Source organism: Nannospalax galili, unplaced genomic scaffold (assembly GCF_000622305.1).
Source record: "Nannospalax galili isolate Female #2095 unplaced genomic scaffold, S.galili_v1.0 scaffold1185, whole genome shotgun sequence".
NCBI classification, from domain to species: Eukaryota; Metazoa; Chordata; class Mammalia; order Rodentia; family Spalacidae; genus Nannospalax; species Nannospalax galili.
In genome coordinates this window covers 1890278-1908388 of record NW_008353597.1, presented here as the reverse complement: position 1 = coordinate 1908388, position 18111 = coordinate 1890278, and the positions used below count along the sequence as shown (strand labels likewise).

Below are 18111 nucleotides of genomic sequence, written 5' to 3'. Positions count from 1 at the left end.
AGTGTTAATTATATTTCAATATAAACAATCTACAAAAGGATCTAAATTCCAGGCAAACAATGAAGAACTGGAAGGTGGGTGGGGTATATCACAGTACTCTCCACGTGACTACGTCCCACATGCCATGTCATCTCACACACACACAAACACACACACACACAGAGGACTGTTGAAAATTCCATGTCAATAGCTCCCCCACCCTCAACTGAATTAAACACCAATCTCGTAACATTTTCATAGACGCTGTAACTGCTCTTAGCAATTTCCACATGACAGTGGAGAGCCTGAGTTGCATAGCCTCCCTTTCACATTATAAACTGCTGGAGAGTAAAAACTTTGAGACTGCCACTTGATCTCAGCAAAGTCTGCTAACCCCATTAATCAACCAATACCATTTTGGTCCTCAGGTTTCTTGACCACAAATTTCTTTACAGTCAATTTACACACTCCTGTTATCCTTGCTGTCCTGAACTTGTCCTTCTAGTCAACTCTTGTCACATGTGTTTGCTACCATATTACTCTCTCTATCCAAGACTTCCCCAACAACTCACTCCCTTTACTCCAGTGGATAAGATCCCTGGCATCTGGCTTCTTCAATGAATCTCAAATCTGCCACTCTGCCTCAGCTGACATCTCCGAGAAATTCACTTCCCTACACCCTTTAATTGGGTGGTTCCTTTCTTTTTCCCTGTCTAACAAAACCCAAAAGTGAGGCCACCATTTTCCAGGCCAATTCTCAGGCTTCTGTACTAGCACTACTTCCCATCTTCGTGTATAAAAGCCTCCCTCAGAAGTAGATGGCTTCAGTGTACACCTGTCCCCACCCTTCTTGTCAGTCCTGCCTCACTGCGGGCTTTCTCACCTGCCTCCAAGGCCTTCCTTCTCTATTTCTACTCCAAAGCTGCTTCTCTGTGGTAATTTTAACTGTCCACAAGAATGAACTAGTAACTCCTATATTGCTTACCCACATTCCTGAACCTTATCAATTCTGGGAAATCAATTTCTCACCACAAATGTTCTTCTTTACCCTTCAACTAGTCTTCAGCCCCCCCCCCCAGACACATGCCCCTCAACACCTCCATTTTTCCTTAGCCTTCATGACCCGTTGCTGTCCTTGCTCACCTCATTCCCCTTCCTAGCCAACCTCAACTCAAGAGTGGAAAATTTTCTATTTTGTCTTGGTAAACACTCAGACCGTCTATCTTTATCCACTGGCCACAAGGGCTCTGCTAATCCATGTCTTTTATACTTCCATAGATTTACTAAAGCTTGGCTATCGGTGAAGGATATCTTGAAATTGAGTCTACTTAAAGACTCATTAGCTAGGCCCAAGGCAGGGCCCAAAGAGACCCCCACTTCCCAAGTGATTTCTAAAAACTACAACCATCTTTTCTCTATACCAATTATACCTAATTACTCCAAAGTCCCATAGATCCTACCTCCGTATCATCTGGGTATGCACTTGTATGAGGTGTTCTTGTAGTCTTAATTCAACACCTCATTCCTAGACCTCTGAAAATTACTTGTCTATTTCCTGTTCAGCCAACAGAACATTCTAAGCCAACATCAAAATGACCTTTCAAAACCAAAGATCTACTAATTATACCCTGTGTTTAAGCCTTCGCTAACTCCTCACTGCCTACAGAAGCAAGCCCAGACTCCTCAGCACAACACCCCAGTGCCCCGTCTGGCCTTTCTTCTCCATGCCTAGCTGTAATATTTATAATCTGGAGTCCCTGGGAATGGTTCCCTGAGTTCTCCAGCCACTTCTGCCCAGTACTGCTGATGCCCTGCTGTCCTGCCTGTCCTGAGCATCATACTCTTCCATGCTCTCTTCATCTCAACTACTCTGAACACGGAATAACTTTTGCTCTGCTGTACATCACATACATTTCTACCAGAATACCCCAACATTTTACTGCATTTACTATAGTGCTTTCCCTTACACATTTTTTGTTGTTTACTATTCTCAGATTCTGCCTTTATTACTTCCCAGCTTCTCAGTAAAACTTCTCATAATAAAACATGTAAGTGCTCAAAAACACCTGGTTCCTACAAGGTATTATTTATAACATATTACTCTTCCAAACCATATTAGCTGCACAAATGAAATTACAATGGCAAAAGTTGGACCAGGTTAAAAGTATTAGAAAATGAATTTTCTAACAGAAGAGAAGACGATTTGGATACTAAATTAAAAGATAACACGGCACAGAAAGTTAGGGTCTGGTTCTTTGGACCAATGACAAGAGACAGGCAGGTCTGCCTGCTGGAGTGACTGTAAGCTCTAGTTTGAATTAGGCAGAATCAAGTCATTACATGATATGATGGATCCCAGGTGCCTCCAGCTTCCCCTTGTGTACCTATCTCCCTTTGTTCTCCCCAATCCGACAACATGGGCTTTTGCTGAGATCTTTAAATAACACGGCCTTCTTCAGGGAGCATGGCACTGCCAAGTACCCTCTTGATTTCAGCTCTCAACAGAAACATCACCTCCTCTGGAACCCCACCGAATGTGGTACCCCCAGTAGCCACGTCATAGCACCCCTGCTTTTCTGTTCTTACATATCTTGTCAAATGTTTGATAACTGTCATATTCCCTAAGACTTTAAATTTCAAGGACAAAAGGGACGTTGATAACAAAAAGTATTAGCTGCCCACATGCTACTCCTAGAACCTCATATGGTGCCTGGCATAGAACATTCACAAAGTACTTGATGAATAAATTAGTAAATGAAAGAATAAAAATGATCAAAAGATTGGGTAATTCTAATCAAACTCCTATGATGAGGACACACAATATAAAATGAAACTTGGCAGAGGGCTTAGGACAAAACATGAGTAGGGGAAGGGAAGGTTTTTGAGGGGGGGGTTATATACCACATACATCAAGTACTCCACACCCAGAAAAAGGCTGAGAGAGAGAGAGAGAGAGAGAGAGAGAGAGAGAGAGAAGAGAGAGAGAGAGAGAGAGAGAGAGAGAGAGAGAGAGAGAGAGAGAGAGAGAGAGAGAGAGAGAGAGAGAGAGAGAGAGAGAGAGAGAGGAGAGAGAGATTTATATACCACATATCAAGTGCTCCACACCCACAAAAAGGCTTTTTAGAATACTGAGGCAAACATTTCCTTTAACATTAGTCTTGAAGAAAAAGACAAGCAATTCTTAAACAACTAGTGGGAACTAGTTGACTGTGCTATTCTCAATGGGGTGGCTAAAGGTAAAGTATTTGAGAACTAGGCAACCAAGTTCTTACCTAAGAGCAGTACCTTTGGTAAACCCATAAGCCCAGGTCCTGATTGCACTACGAAAAGAAGCAGGAGACTCTGTTAGTGAGTCTTAACTTTTTGGTGGCCCTAACACCTTTGAAGAATCTTATGAAAGCAATCATCTAAACTGCTTACAGTGTTGGGGAGTTTAACGTCAGGGACTTTACCATGTTAAAGGACAAGATGTAAACACAGTGTCAGGTACCTTAAGGTTCAGAGTCTTGGCCTGGACTTTTTAGTGCGAATGTAGTCTAGGGTTTCTAAAACGTTCAGAGCAGCACACCTTTTCTAACATCCCATGATAGCCACATGAAAACTGAACAGCTAGCTAAGACGTTTATGTATAGAAAGTAAAATGGCCTCCTTTTAAATATTTCAATTTTGTTATCACACTTAGTCCTCAATATCAATACACACAGAATAAACAAAATTAGTCCAATACCATGGGGTTTTTAGCACTCAAGTTTTTAAGAGAAAGTGCATGTATGAGAGTTAACCGGTACGTTTTTTAGGAGCTCTGGGTTACCACCACGTATACTTAGGACCTTTGCTTAAGACAAACAAAAATGATGTCGTATCAAGAAATACAAGCCACAATTTCTTTACATATTCTCATCTTTATATTAATTGATGTTATCAGCAGCTATAACTACTTTCTAAAATGTATCTGAGAAATATTCAAATCTAGTCAAGTAATAATTCCACTTCAAACATATACCTCATTCAAAAATATACCTCATTCTAAATTATATCTTCAATAATTCAGAGGAGAGAAACTCCCTAAAGGCACAGCCACAGCTGGCTCACTCATTCTTCCCTCTACATAATCAGGCAAATCTAGAACAGGAGCATGAACTCAACTGACCCTGAAACATCAGCCTTGCCAGTGCCCAACAGGGTTCTGTGATTCGCATGCTTCCTGTACCCTTGTAGCCTCAGTGGTTTGGAGCTGGTTACTGGCTTTGGTGGCATGACTCATTTGGAGTGCTTCTCTGCCAAGGTGCAAAATGGAAACGCATGACCTAGAGTAACCATAGTACTTGCATTTCTGAAAACACATTCATTTCTCTTTCAAACACATATGTGTTTTTAGCTTCATGAATCTATTCCCAGGCCTGCAACCATACTTCATTGCTCCAAGTTCAGTCACCCTCTGCATCTCAGCAACCTGTCTACCCGTCTCCATTTTTTGCAGCATACACTCATTCCCTTAGCCCCTTGAAATTTAAGTCAATATATTCAGTTCTCAAGGTAAGAGAACCCACTGGAAATTTCTATGCTTTATGAAGACTGAAGAGTAAGTCAAAGGATAGACCATAAGAGTGGAAAAACCTGTTGAGGGACTAATAGGAGCCTCCTCAGGACAGAGGGGTAAAATTTAATAGCCATAAGGCATGATGGGGCCAGAGTTGGTAGAACTTAGCACTGCCTTGGTATGACAAGCAAGAGAGAGGGAGGAGTCAAAATAGGATTCCAAATCTTCTGATTGAGAAAGTACTGTTCCAATTACAGAGCAAGAAAGAAAACTGGGTTCGTGCAGAGCTCATGAATTTATCTTGGAACTTTGCAGACTGAGCTGACGGCAAGGCAGCCAACAGCAATGTGTATACTACCATGCGAAGGAGCAGGCTGGGGACTTCAGAGCTCACCCATCATACATCTGTTCATCCTTTCGTTTATTCATTTACTCAGACAATGCTAATTTACTAATTACTTTATGTTGGATACATATACTGCAAAGAGCTATGTGACACAGTATTAGCTGTGCTCCCAAATAACACGCAAGGGCAAGGCAGCTTCCTATCTATGACTCTCACTGTATGAAGGCTCCAAGAGTGATTTCTGGGGGAACTCTAGCAGCACAGAGGAGGGAGGGGTTAAGTGTGACTGAGAAAGGTGCAGTCGGTCCTGAAAGGTGCCGGACTGTGGACACTGATCTATGCATAGGATTCAGTGGCAAATTAGAAGGAAAGCATTCCTGACATGCAAATCATGCAGAAAAACCTACATGACGAGATTTAATAAAGCATGGCAGTGGCGAGAAAGGTTGAGGCTACGGTTCTAGGAAAAACATCGGCTGCTACAACAGAGTTCAGAATGTAATCTGTAGACCATCATCAGTTTTTCTCGGCAGAAGTTCAAAGAAAGACACATATGCAGAGAGATTCTGCTAAGTGTTTAGAACTTAAGCTGGGTAAAATGCTCCAAGAACTTGAGTTTATTTATTAGGTAGTTAGATTACTTAATAGACAACACAAATAGGCCATATTATGACATAGGACATACAGAAAATGGCAGGTTTGAATGGGGTGTGGTATATAAAGATATAAAATGTTGATGTCACTGATCTTGAGATTCTTACAAAACTGTTCAAGTTGATACATCCACTAAATAAACAGAAATACAGCTTTGGCTTCCTGGAGAGATTACAGCTTGGTAATAACTATATCAAATCCACAAACTTGTACTGATAGTCCAAGAAGTAAACAAAGGATCTGAGATATAGTGGCTGGAACTGTAGCTCGTGGCATAAGGACTAAAAGTAGAAATGTTAAAAAAAAAAAAAAAAAAAGATTCCAAGCACCCACACAGCAGCTAGCAACCATCCATAACTCCAGTCCCAGGAGAATCCAACACCCTCTTCTGACCTCTGTGGTACTACATGACACGGGTGCACTTACATACATCCAGGCAATATACTCATACACATAAAACTAATACATAAAAAGTATTTTTAAAAAATCAGAGACAGGGGGCTGGTGAGATAGCTCAGTGGTTAAGAGCACTGACTGCTCTTGCAGAGAACCTGGGTTCGATTCCCAGCACCCACATGGCGGCTATGAACCGTCCTTAACTCCAGTTCCAGGGGAATCCAGAGCCCTCTTCTGACCTCCACAGCATTGTACAACATGGGTGCACTCACATACATGCAGGCAATACACTCATACACATAAAATAAAATAAATGTTTAAAAAAAATCAGAGACAGAAAAATCAGTTTAGTGAAAGTCAAAAAGAGTATTTCAAAATAAGTAGATAATTGTAGCTAACACGACAGAGCAGTGAAGGAAAATAAGAGAAACATTCACTGGACTTACTAATGAAAGATGTTACATCAATTACTCTACCATCACGGTGCCTGTTGTCTTAGAAACAACAAGCTAATAGAAATGGCAGCACTGAGATGCCAAGGAGGGTTGGCCACAGTGTCCTGCCCATCCACACCCCAGGTCTCCCTACATCCAAACCTACTCTTCCTTCCCACCTCAGCTCATGGAACATTTTTTCTCTGACTCACAGTCAATCTTCCTCCCATGCTCCTCAACCTGCCTGCTCCAAGCTCCTCTGAAGGCTGGAGATGCAAGTATAAACTCTTACAACACTGGTCACTTAGAAGGAACTCAAGAATGATCATTAATCACACTCAGACTGAACTACTCTAGGATACTGCTTTCTGGATGTCCTTCAGAACCTAAGAAATAATCTACAAGTCTAGGTTGTCTCAGTTCTCACCCTCCCTAACTCTGAGAAACTGACCAACTGTCAAAGCCTCCTTACCAGAATTCTTTTCTATCTAGTTTTGTGTTGTCGTTAAAATTTACTGGCTTTCTTCTTTTACAATCTTCCGCTAGGTGCTTTTCTTCCAGTCATCCCCTAAATAGAGATTACCTGGAAAGCTGTGGCCTTACCTTGGTTCTCTGAATTCACTTTCTTTCTGCAATGCTATAGATTCCTTCAACTTCATTTACTCCCTCTGTGCAAATGATTTCCAAATGTGTGCCTCAGTCCCTACTGGCAAACTCTACTGTCTGGCATCAGCCTCTCTCTAGTTTTACTTCTCACCTAATGCTCCCTATGTCATATGTAATAAGACTAAACTGTACAAAAGGGAGCGTTACACTAACAATTGTTTTAAAACATTTCTTCAAAAGCAGGTACAGGCACCAGTTAGTCAACAATTCTGGTAGACAGGGAGTGGATTACAGACTGTAAGAACTGTAAGAGACCTCCGAGACCATTCCAGTGAAGCCCCCTTCACTTACAGATATACAGTGCAGGTCAGGAGAAACCGTTTGGGATAGGACAGAAAATTAGTTACACACACACACGCACACACGCACGCACCATACAATCATAGAACAGAGTGCCCTTGCATTGCTTACACTGATACTAAGTGTGGAACTAAAAGTAGAACTCTCCCCCTGGTGCTTGTCTAACTAGGGAAACGCAGCATACTCTTACCACATACACTCTGTATTTATGCTCTAGCTCTTCCTCAGTAGTCTCTCACCTTTTGTTTACAAATGCCCGAGTTTTCCTAGGGACAGTTTCACAACAAAGAGCATCCCTCTCACCACCACCATCAGCTCTTCTTCTCTAGTTCCCAAGCACTCATCCATGTCCCAGGACTTCATCACGCACTCACTGTTGAAGTCATGACCAGACTGATTCACTGCCCTTTACAACCTGAAGACTCGGCTTTAGGCTCACTATAATTCTAATACTACCGATTTCCTTTTATTTACAGACAAGCAATATGTAGTCCAGGTTCGCTCCAAACTACAAACCTCCCACCTTGGTCAGCCTCCAAGTGCTGGGATTAAAAACAGGATACACAACCTCTGGTTCTAATTTCTATACTTCTTAAAATCCAGCTCTCTCACTCCAAACCTATAACCACATAACTGATTGTACCCAGAGGAACCTCTCAATCACATGGCCTATACTCATTTTGAATTCAGGACCACTTACCTCACCCAGGCCCATTTAAAGCGACTACATTAGGCTCTACCTCTCACCGTCTGCATGAGAAAAACACCCGTCATTTTCTCTGTTCTATGTAACCCTTGCTTCGGTCGGGCCAGCAGAGAAGTTATTTCTCATAACTTCATTCCTACAGGTACTTCTCTAAGCTTCTTTAGATCAAAACCAATTAAAGGAGATGTCCAGAATCTACTGTTTCCAATTCCTCACCTCCAGTTCTCTTCTAAACCCATCTCAATCAGGTCTTTGTTTCTGTCATTCCAACAAAGCACTATCAAGAGCCTCAATATCCTCCACTTCACTAAATCTAACCAGCCACATTTAACAGTTGATCACTTCCTCGAAGAACCTCACTCCCCTTCACTTCCAGAATCCTATGCTCTCACAGCTGTTCTCCTCGCTCAGCGGTCACCAATGTCTCCTGTAATGGTCCTCCTCACCTCTCAGCATCAAAGAATTGGGGTGTCCCAACCTCGTTCCTTGAGCCTTTTACCTTCCACATACACACCTTCCATCCTTAATACTCTCATCTGGCTCCCAGCTCGAACAGTTCCAAGTGGGTTATTTAAACACCTCCAGGTTGACACCTGATAGACCCCAAACCAAATTCTTAGGCTTTTTCCCTAAAACCAGTTCCCAAGGTTTTCTAGATCTTGGTAAATAGCAACTATCACTCTGATTCTCTGGCCAAAAACTTGCATCACTTTTCACTTTTTTCAAGAAATTCTCTGGCTGTACCCTCAAGTACACCCACTACCCAACCACTTCTATCACCTCTTCTGCTAACCTATCATCTCCCTCCGAGATGACTCTAACTTCCTAAGCCAGACACCTTGCTTCTGCACCCATTTTGGTCTTAACACAGCAGCCATCACGAGCCTTTGGAAACATCTGACTGTGGTCATTCTTCATAAGCTTTCTTTCCTACGTCATTGTGAGTAAAAGTCAAAGTCCTTAAAATGGCCCCTCTCTGTCTGCTGCTCCCCCGACCTCATCTCCTACCTCTTGTTCCCCTGCACTCAACCATGAAACTCTCTAAGGTCCCTCTAAGCAGCAGGGACCTTCCGGCACCACTTTCTTCTCTTCATTACCCACATTCCTATCAGGCAGGTGACACAAAGGTTCATTCAGATCCTGTCTTACAAGACTTCCTGTTATCAAGAGACTGGGGGCTACAGACTGGAGTAGGAAGTGTTAAGGAAATAAAGGTCTTGCCACTGAGGACACTCAAATCACATGGTCTTGACTATACAGCTAGTTCAAGACCAGCCTGGGCAACAAGGGCTCTGCCTCAAATATAAATTATTTAATAAAAACAGAAGTTAGAAAGTCACGCAGAAGACTAGACAGGGTAGAACTTGCTTTAAAAAAATAAATAAAGAGGATAGTATAAGTTCAAACCTAAGATTCTACGATTTGGAGCACAAGCATAAAAAACTCCCTGATCACAAGAGAATTACAGTTCTAAACACTGAAATTATTTTGCTAAACTAGGTTTTATCATTTGAATAACTTCAGTTCTTGACAGTGAAAATGACCTCAATTCTCCACTATCCCACATAATGCATAAACACACAGAGAAACTGCTGTCCATTTAAAGTGTTACTGAGACACCCTTCAGCACCAATCTTTTTTATTTTTTTTATTTTTTTGTGAACATCATACATGAATATAGTCTTTGCAATATTTCCATCCATCCCTCCCACACCCCTTCAATTCTTCCCACATCCCCCCATGCCTCCACAATTTCCTGTTCCCGCCTCTGACTATTATTGTTGCATATGCATGCATATATTTTATAGATACATACACACACACACACACACACATATATATATATATATAATTTATAAAATACACTGAGTTCATTCAGTTTTGCTCCTGTGTGCCTGCATTTAGAGCTGCCTGCTTCGAGTTAGATCACCTCTCAAGGAGTCAGTGCCTGGAGAACACTTGGTTCTCCCTCCCTCAGCACCATTTCTTAATTATACTGTGCATTTTCTACATGCAAGGATCTTACTCAGCTGCATCATAAAAATTTGTTCTTCATTCCCAATTAGTGGGGCAGTTCTGCCCAAGCCATTAAGCAGAGTTAAGAAATAAACTTGTAGTAACAACTGTCTTTGGTTCCTATAAATCTTTTAAGAGAAGAATGTACGTATGTGCATGCACACATATATATATATTCTATACACATATAGGTATGCAGACACACACATTATACACACATACACAGGCACACACATGCACAAAGAAACACACACATTATACACACACACACACACACACACACACACATTTTATACCCACATACTAACAAAGCTGAAGGTTGAAAATAGAAAGTTCCAAAGCATTGGATAACATGCAAATAAATAGTAAGATTCAAAATAATGGAGAATTATATTTTGCAACAGAAATTATCACAATACCTCCAAGGTAGGCAAAATGTAATTTCCACCTCCAGAGCATTGTCATGACTATTCAGATAGTCAAGTATGCTATTCTAAGATGCACAAACAGCACCTACCTTAGAAACTGATGAAGTACTATAAAGAAAGTATCATTTCAAGAACCAACAAGGCTGGTCAAAATAAAACTGGCACTCTGGAACACTGATCATGACATCAATTTACACTTTATTCATCTAGAGATTTCTTTTCCCAAGAGGCTCAAAATACCACAGAAAAACAAGTGATTATATTCTAATGCAATAAATTCTGACTATTAACCCTTAAGGAGGGCCATTAGCAATGACACAAATAGCTGGGATGTAATTTAATGGTCAAGTGCTGGCCTAGCAGGAGCAAGGCCCATCACAAACAAATTTATCTGAATTTGCAGACCTATAACCCTTAAAAATGGAAGCCAATCTAAGATTCCTTTCTATTTTACTCACGTATTCAATCCTAAATTACAGTCTTCTCAATTCCTATATAAAAAGAATAAAATCAGTATTGTTTGAATGAAAACTTCTGGTTTCAGAAAATTATCAAGTAAGTCCATGCATTCCCAGACCTATGAAAGATCAGAACTTGGATTTGGAGTAAAGGGGGGCACTAAACAGCAGCACCGTACTCTCTTTCCACCACAAGAACCACACAGAAGTCCCGTCATCTGACCGTTAGTCATGCCCACACATCTGCTGATCCATTGCTGCAGCACACTGTCCTTTTCGTTTGCTGTGCTGTTCAAAGCTTCCACTACTGCAAAGTGCGGCACCGATGAGAACAGGAATACGAGCTAATTATCAATAGACAGCGATTAATATGTCTTTTTCAGAACAGTTTCAGTAGGTAAGATAAAGACTCCTCTACTTTTCCAGAGTTTGTTTTATATGGAGCCCCCATCACCCAGTTAGTTACACACATATCTGAGAACTGATTAGGATGGAAACTTGTGAATTAAGAAAACTTCACCTAAACAAATGGAAGTTGGTACACGTGAAGTAACTGACACAAAACTACTAGAGTTAGAAGCATCCTTGTTAACGCTACAAAAAAAAAAAAGAGCATTGTCTACAGATAACAGGGGTAACATATCACATCAAAAATCCCTACCTCAAGGCACTTCCCCAGCTTCCCTGGAAAGACACAGTCTGAGGAGCTCCACCTCCAGCTCACAGGTTCAGCTGTCCTCCTACTCTCCTTCCTCTTTCCACCCGAGGACCAGGAGTTTCCTAACCCTCTTTTCCTTCCCTTCTCCTCCTGTTTCTTCACATTTCCTGACATAATCAAGGTAGTATGCCCTGTCCAAAGCACACTTGTCCTAAGAGACAAGAGACTTGTTGTCCTAAGAGTGTGACAGGAGACTGAAGGGTGCAAGGGAAACACAAGGATGCCCAGAACAGCAACAGAAGAACTCAGTGGATGAACATTAGCTTTAGAGTCACTGAATCTTGGTTTTACCACTTGGCAAATAAATTCAATCAACTTAATCTGAGCTCTTTTTTTAACCCATAAAATACTGGTATCTTATAAAAGTAATGTGTAATATTGAACTAGTAGAAAATGTTCAACAAAGCATTGTGGAAATAAATACAAAGCAGCAAGTCAGGAGAGTAACGAGGAAGAATCAGAAACAAGGACCACTAATAAAATGTAAATCCAACAAAGCACTTGGATCTAAACGTTCTTTTCACTCAGATCTGATTTTTCCTCACGTGCACTGGAAAACTGACAAACTTCCAAATTCAAAATACAACTTCTTGTCAACGGGTAAACCACATAATAGAGTACAAATGTTAGGGAAAATTAAAATATATATGCACATATACATACACATGTACAATTTTCAATCCAGTTAAGCAGAAGGCTAACCCAAGCGTCAATCACAAAACCAAGTTCACCATCCATATGTTTTAATGTAAAGAGAAGCAAAGTGCTGACTAGTGTCTGCTTTGCTAGGTTCTGGGAAATCACAACACTTCCTTGTCACACCATCAGTTAGAGGCACTTAACAGAAAATCCAGGCAAAAACAGATGCCATATATTCATCTCTCCTTATTTCTCCTAATCCAATATTTCAAAAATCAATAAAGCATTTCCTGTGAAAATGAAAATCGGAGACAAATAAACATAGCTAGCATTACACACTCTTCATTCAAAACCACCTAGGAAGTTAGAAAGGAATCAACTGTCTTTCCATAGGCCCAGGAAATACATGCCTGCGAGGCTTCGGGGGTCTCCATGTCTGGTCCACTCCCAAGCTCGGCTGACCACAGTGACTGCAGTACAATCTAATCACTTTCCTTGTTTAAACCACATCCGTCTCACTGCCATTCAACTTTTCTTCAGTATTCCATGAAAAGAAAAGGTACTTTAAATTATTTTCTTGTTAGTAATGTCTGAGCACTCAACACAGCATGTTTGCCCACAAATATTAAAGAATGCTTCTATACTCTGAGCGGGAGCAAGCTTTTCTAGGAATGCAAATTTTGCTCTCAACCCTCACAATGGACTCCAGTGTTCTAAGCACGATGTGTGCTCTATTAGTCATTCTATTGAAATTTTTACTTAAAAAAAAAATAAAAGGCCTACAGTGTGTTCTGGAACACAAACTTATTGTCAGAATATCTGTAGGAGCTTCAAAACAGAAAATGCCACCAAAACACATTAATTTGCACCTTATACTTGTTTCTTAAAACGCTAAGCCAACGCTCTACAGGTTTTAACTTAACCAATCTACAGGACAAAGAGAGGCTAAATGATCTTAACATCAAGGCCCTGACAGAAAGGAGAGACTGAATCCAGAGAACAAAGAGGCTCTGCGCCCTCACAGCTTTGGATTGGTGCTCTCTGGTACTCTGGAAAATCCTAAAGTATTAAGAACATGTGACACAAGATACACAGTTAAATTGGTATTGGATATTTCCAGACTTACCAAATATATTTCCCAAACCAAAAATCACTACATATTACCTAATAATTCCAACAATCTGAACAACCAATCTGTACTGATAATAGCTTGTAAATCTTTTTCTCTCCACAATATTGCTTTTCAAATATCTTATCTAAAAGATCAAATAAACAAACCTGGTAAATGCAAAATATTCTAGTCAAAATCCGTTCACAGGAAGTGAGTTGAGGACTGGAAAGCAAGAGGCCCCTGAGTACCAGCATCAAGCCCAGAGCCATAGAAGTCCTTAAAAGAACACCTCAGAATCTACTTTAAAAAAAAAAAAAAAAATCACTGATTCATATTCAGAGGATAGCTTAAGTTAATACTTATATGAATTCACAAGTAGTCTACAAGGAAATATTCCTGTGTATCAATTAAGTTGAGAGAAATATTCAAACTGAAAACTGACTGGCTCCTTAGAGCTCAAGGCACAGTACTGTGCAACATGAAGGGGAAGGAGGCATCACTAGGGCCGCTGACTCACCCAAGAGCACTTGGACCTGGACAAACACAGTGAAGACACGGGCACTGACATCTGAAGATATGATTTCTGTTCTCAGGCCATTTGAAAATTATTAAATAAATCACATATCCTTTCCTTAGGCTATACAGAAATGTTTCAAAGACAAGCAAAATTATTACTGTCATTACCCCTTCAATGTAACTAACTTTTCTACATAAACTGCAAAGTCTTATGAGGTAAATGGAGTTGGGTTGTTTGTTTCCCATGACTAAATTAAAATATTCATTAAGAAAAGAACATTCAGCTAGCCAGGCATGGTGGGTATACCTTTAATCCCAGCACTCAGGAGGCAGAGGCAGACAGATCTCTGTGAGATCAAGACCAGCCTGGTTGGTCTACATAGATACATAGTGAGTTCCAGGCTAGCTGTGGCTACAGGAAGACCTTGTCTCAAAAAGACCGAAAAAAAAAAGAAGAAGAAAAGAAATGAACAATCAGGGCTGGGAAGATGGCTCAGTGGTTCAGTGGGTTAAGAACACTGGCTGGAGAGATGGTGTGGCAGTTAAGAACACTAGCCTTTCTTGCAGAGGACCTGGGTTTGGTTCCCAGCACCACATGGTGTCTAACAACCATCTGTAATTCCAGTTTCAAGGGGATCTGATGCCCTGTTCTAGCCCCCACAGGCATTGAACACATGGGTGTACTTACATGTAGGCAAAATATTCATACACACAGCAAAAAAAAATCCAAAAATTTAAAGAAAAATTAAAAAGAAAACATTCTATATCCTTTCTCTTACTAGTCTAGAAAAGTTAAATTTGAAAACCTACGTATTGCACTGCTCACTGCATCCTACCTGCTGAGGGTGTGCGCCCACACTTTTGACTCCTACCTGCTGAGGGTGTGCGCCCACACTTCTGACTCCTACCTGCTGAGGGTGTGCGCCCAAACCGTTCCCTACTCACCAGACTGGTTGTTGTCAGAAGCAGTTTGTCACTAAAGATACTATTACCTCTTGTTTGCTTTTGTCATTTTTTTCTCTATTTGTATAAGAGACATGAGGAAAGTCTTTTCTAAAATAATTTGAAAGGAGTAATACTTTACATTATTAGTTCCCTTTACAAATGCCCAGGAGCTTTTGCACACACTGTCTTCTATGCCACGGCCCACTTTAGGGCTAGCTTGCCAGTGCTGAATTCAGGTTCTACAACCATATATGCCTTGAAGAAGTCATTTATCCTGCCTGGGTCTCAGTTACCTCATCTACAAAATGGAAACGGTCCTAACACTTACACCTGTAAAGATTGTTATGTGGACTCAGTTAACATAAAAACACTTTAAAAGAAGTGCTTAGAGCATGGTATACCTATCGTAGGTGTTGGCTACTTTTAAAAATTAGTCTCATCATCATCATGTTGGGCCTCTGAATAACAACATAAAGGCAGAACAGCGGACTAGTGCTTTTCCCATTTTCTAATAGGAAAATCAAGACTCAAGAGAAATCAGTTGGCTCCCCAAGAGCCATGATTAACAAGCAAAATCAGTACTGAAGAACTTAGGACTAAGGAAGGAGACTTCTCATGGTATGGTACCCCATCACATCGCATAACAGTTTGCATTGGTACACCTCAATACACCAAGGATCACAATCATCCTCTTTTAAACATTTAAAGGCTCAATATTAGTCAGAGAATGCTAGTAGCTACACTGAAGATGAAACTTTTTTCCAAAATAGCTTCTTTAAAATATGTTATAGTCTAAGTAACAAAATCGAATGGTTCATTTTCAAAGGAAACACGAGGCAGCTTAGGTCCAGCTACAAATGAACAGAAAAGACTAGACCCTGCAGACACTCACCAGTCTAGCTCTTTCCCTCCCGTCCCAACCTCTGCTAAGCTACTCCCCACAACTAGAAGTTTAGAATAGAAAAAATGACTAACAGTGGGGCTGTAGAGAGGGCTCAATGATTAAGAGGGCTGTCTGCTCTTGCAGAGGACCCATGTTCAAATCCCAGCACCCAGGATGGTGACTAACAACCATCCTGAACTCCAGTTCTAGGGGATTTGATCCCCTCTTCTGAAATCTGTGGGCACTACACAACATGGGTGCACTTACATACACGCAGGCAAAAATTCATACATGGAAAAAATAAATAATTTTTTAAAAGAAAGAAAATTACTAACAGCCAAGCTTACCTGCATGGTCACACACCTGATAAACTTTAAAATAAAGAGGATGTAAAATGCAGAACTTGTGTATGGTTTTTTTTGTTGAGAAAAAAACAGCTGAGAAAGAAGAAGCCGAGATGACATATAAGACTGTAACCCCTGATTAATCAACAAGAGGAAAGGGAAGAGGGGCCATGCAGTCATGGTTTAAAGTCTGTTCTCTGCATGCCATCTGCCAGTCTGCTATTCTGGGCTGGTGCCGACATTGCAAAGGAATAAAATAAACATTCTGGCTTTTGCTGTTCTGAGTTCCCAATGCTCTCTCTTATTATGAAGTGAGGATATTTGTTTCTCACAGATAAATGCTCTTATTATGAAGTGAGGATGTATTTCCTCACAGGTAGGAAAAGTGAGCCAGACTGAACTAGGCTGACTTTACTTGGTGAACCTGTCATCAAGTTTCCAATACTAGGGATTTCTCTTTTTTTCTTTATTAAATTTTAATTCTCATCGGTTATACCTAAACACCAAAGAGTCACAGAATTATAGTGGAATCATTGCATACAAAATATCAGGCTTCAAGGGTCACATGAACTCCGTAACCTCAGGGCTTCCACCACCCTGTGCTGGTGGCTTTGATGTCTCACTTTTTATTTTTTTAAAGAAACTAGAATAATATACAATTAAATTTTTTTAATAATTTGAGAATTCCATACATGCATATAAGGTGTTTTGATCAAATCCATGCCGACTCCCTCTCAACAACTCCCATATCTCCCCATCACTTTTTTCTGATAACGTCATGGACTCTTTCTTCTTTGATTGCTTTATTTATTTTTATGGGGCTTTTGGCTACTCTAACATTCCCCCCTCTGAAGAGGTAACCCTAAGATCTTTTAAGGATTAGATACAAGCTCCCAAATACTTTTCGACATTTTTGGCCTTTGGAACAGGGTATGTTGCTAAGAGGCCCAAGGACATTGTGAGTATTAGCCAAGAAACTGGCTACTTTCCTTTGGGGTCTTTTTACCCTAAGTGCTTAGCCAATTCCTACCTCCTATTCTTATCACACCATCCTCTGAAGGGGCTACCCAAATTGCAAATAGGGAACGGGGATGCAGACCACTGTGGCTTCTTCCATGCTGAACAAGGACGCAGGGTGAGGCAACTGGAGTACCCCTTCAGTGGGTCTATCTAAAAGACTCCCAAATTGCATAACTCCTGTCTCTAGGGGGAAAAGAAAATCCTTGAATCATGAATAGATGTGAAGGAGAAGCAATTAGCATTGCAAGTTCTAGACAGGGAACTAGAAAAAAGTCAGAACAGGGCAAATTTCAAATGTTCATATGAGAGTCCATTGGAATTTCTTTATAAGGGCTTCCAAAAGCATCCCTCTACTGGGTTCCTCCTCATTTTCCTTTTGTCTCCTAAGGCTGGACTCTACAGTGATGGATTCAGGATTTGCTTTCAGGTATTTTGATAGCTGTGACAGTGGTCAGAATAAGTGTGAGTTCCCTCTCAAAGGCTTCTAGATAGGGGGAGAAAACAAATTTATCCATCATTTTAAAACAATAGCTGGTTGTCTCCCTTAGCTACAGGTGGGCACTACAGTATTGGAAACCAAGATTTTTTTTTAATTTATTATTTTTATTTTACGTGTATGCATGTACTGCCTGCATGTGGGTAAGTGCACCTGTGTCGTGCAATGCCCACTGAGGTGAGACGAGGCCATCAGATCCCCTGGGACTGGAGTTATCGACAGTTCTTAATGCCATGTGGATGCTAGGATTTGAACCCGGGTCTTCTGCAAGAACAACCAGTGTTCTTCTTAACCTCTGAGCCATCTCGCCAGCCCCGAGACCAAGACTTGAAGTCTTACATCTGAGCAGCACTTTCTGGTTAGGAACAAAATCAATGGGAAATAATTGTCTAAATAATTTTTTATATAGACTTAAGCCTAATGTCTGGGAAGTATAATCCCTTAAACTCTTAAAGAAATATACTGATGACTTTATTCTTTGGTTATACTTTCTTTTTGGGTTTTAAGACCATACAG

General features: G+C 40.7%; 1 protein-coding gene across 7 annotated transcripts in view; it reads right to left on the bottom strand.

Moving 5' to 3' along the window:
- Positions 1-18111, bottom strand: part of Mtmr2 (myotubularin related protein 2) — a 91821-nt gene that overhangs the window by 52097 nt on the left and 21613 nt on the right. For 5 of the 7 annotated variants that reach the window (XR_003846739.1, XM_029554892.1, XM_029554893.1 and 2 more), the window contains exon 2: positions 3252-3299. The exons of the other annotated variants lie outside the window; for them this stretch is intronic. Coding sequence is in view for 4 of the 5 variants with exons in the window: in XM_029554892.1 (XP_029410752.1) it covers positions 3252-3299 (48 nt within the window). In the remaining variant the exon portion in view is untranslated. The remainder of the gene's footprint in view (positions 1-3251; positions 3300-18111) is intronic. 7 annotated transcript variants of the gene reach the window in all.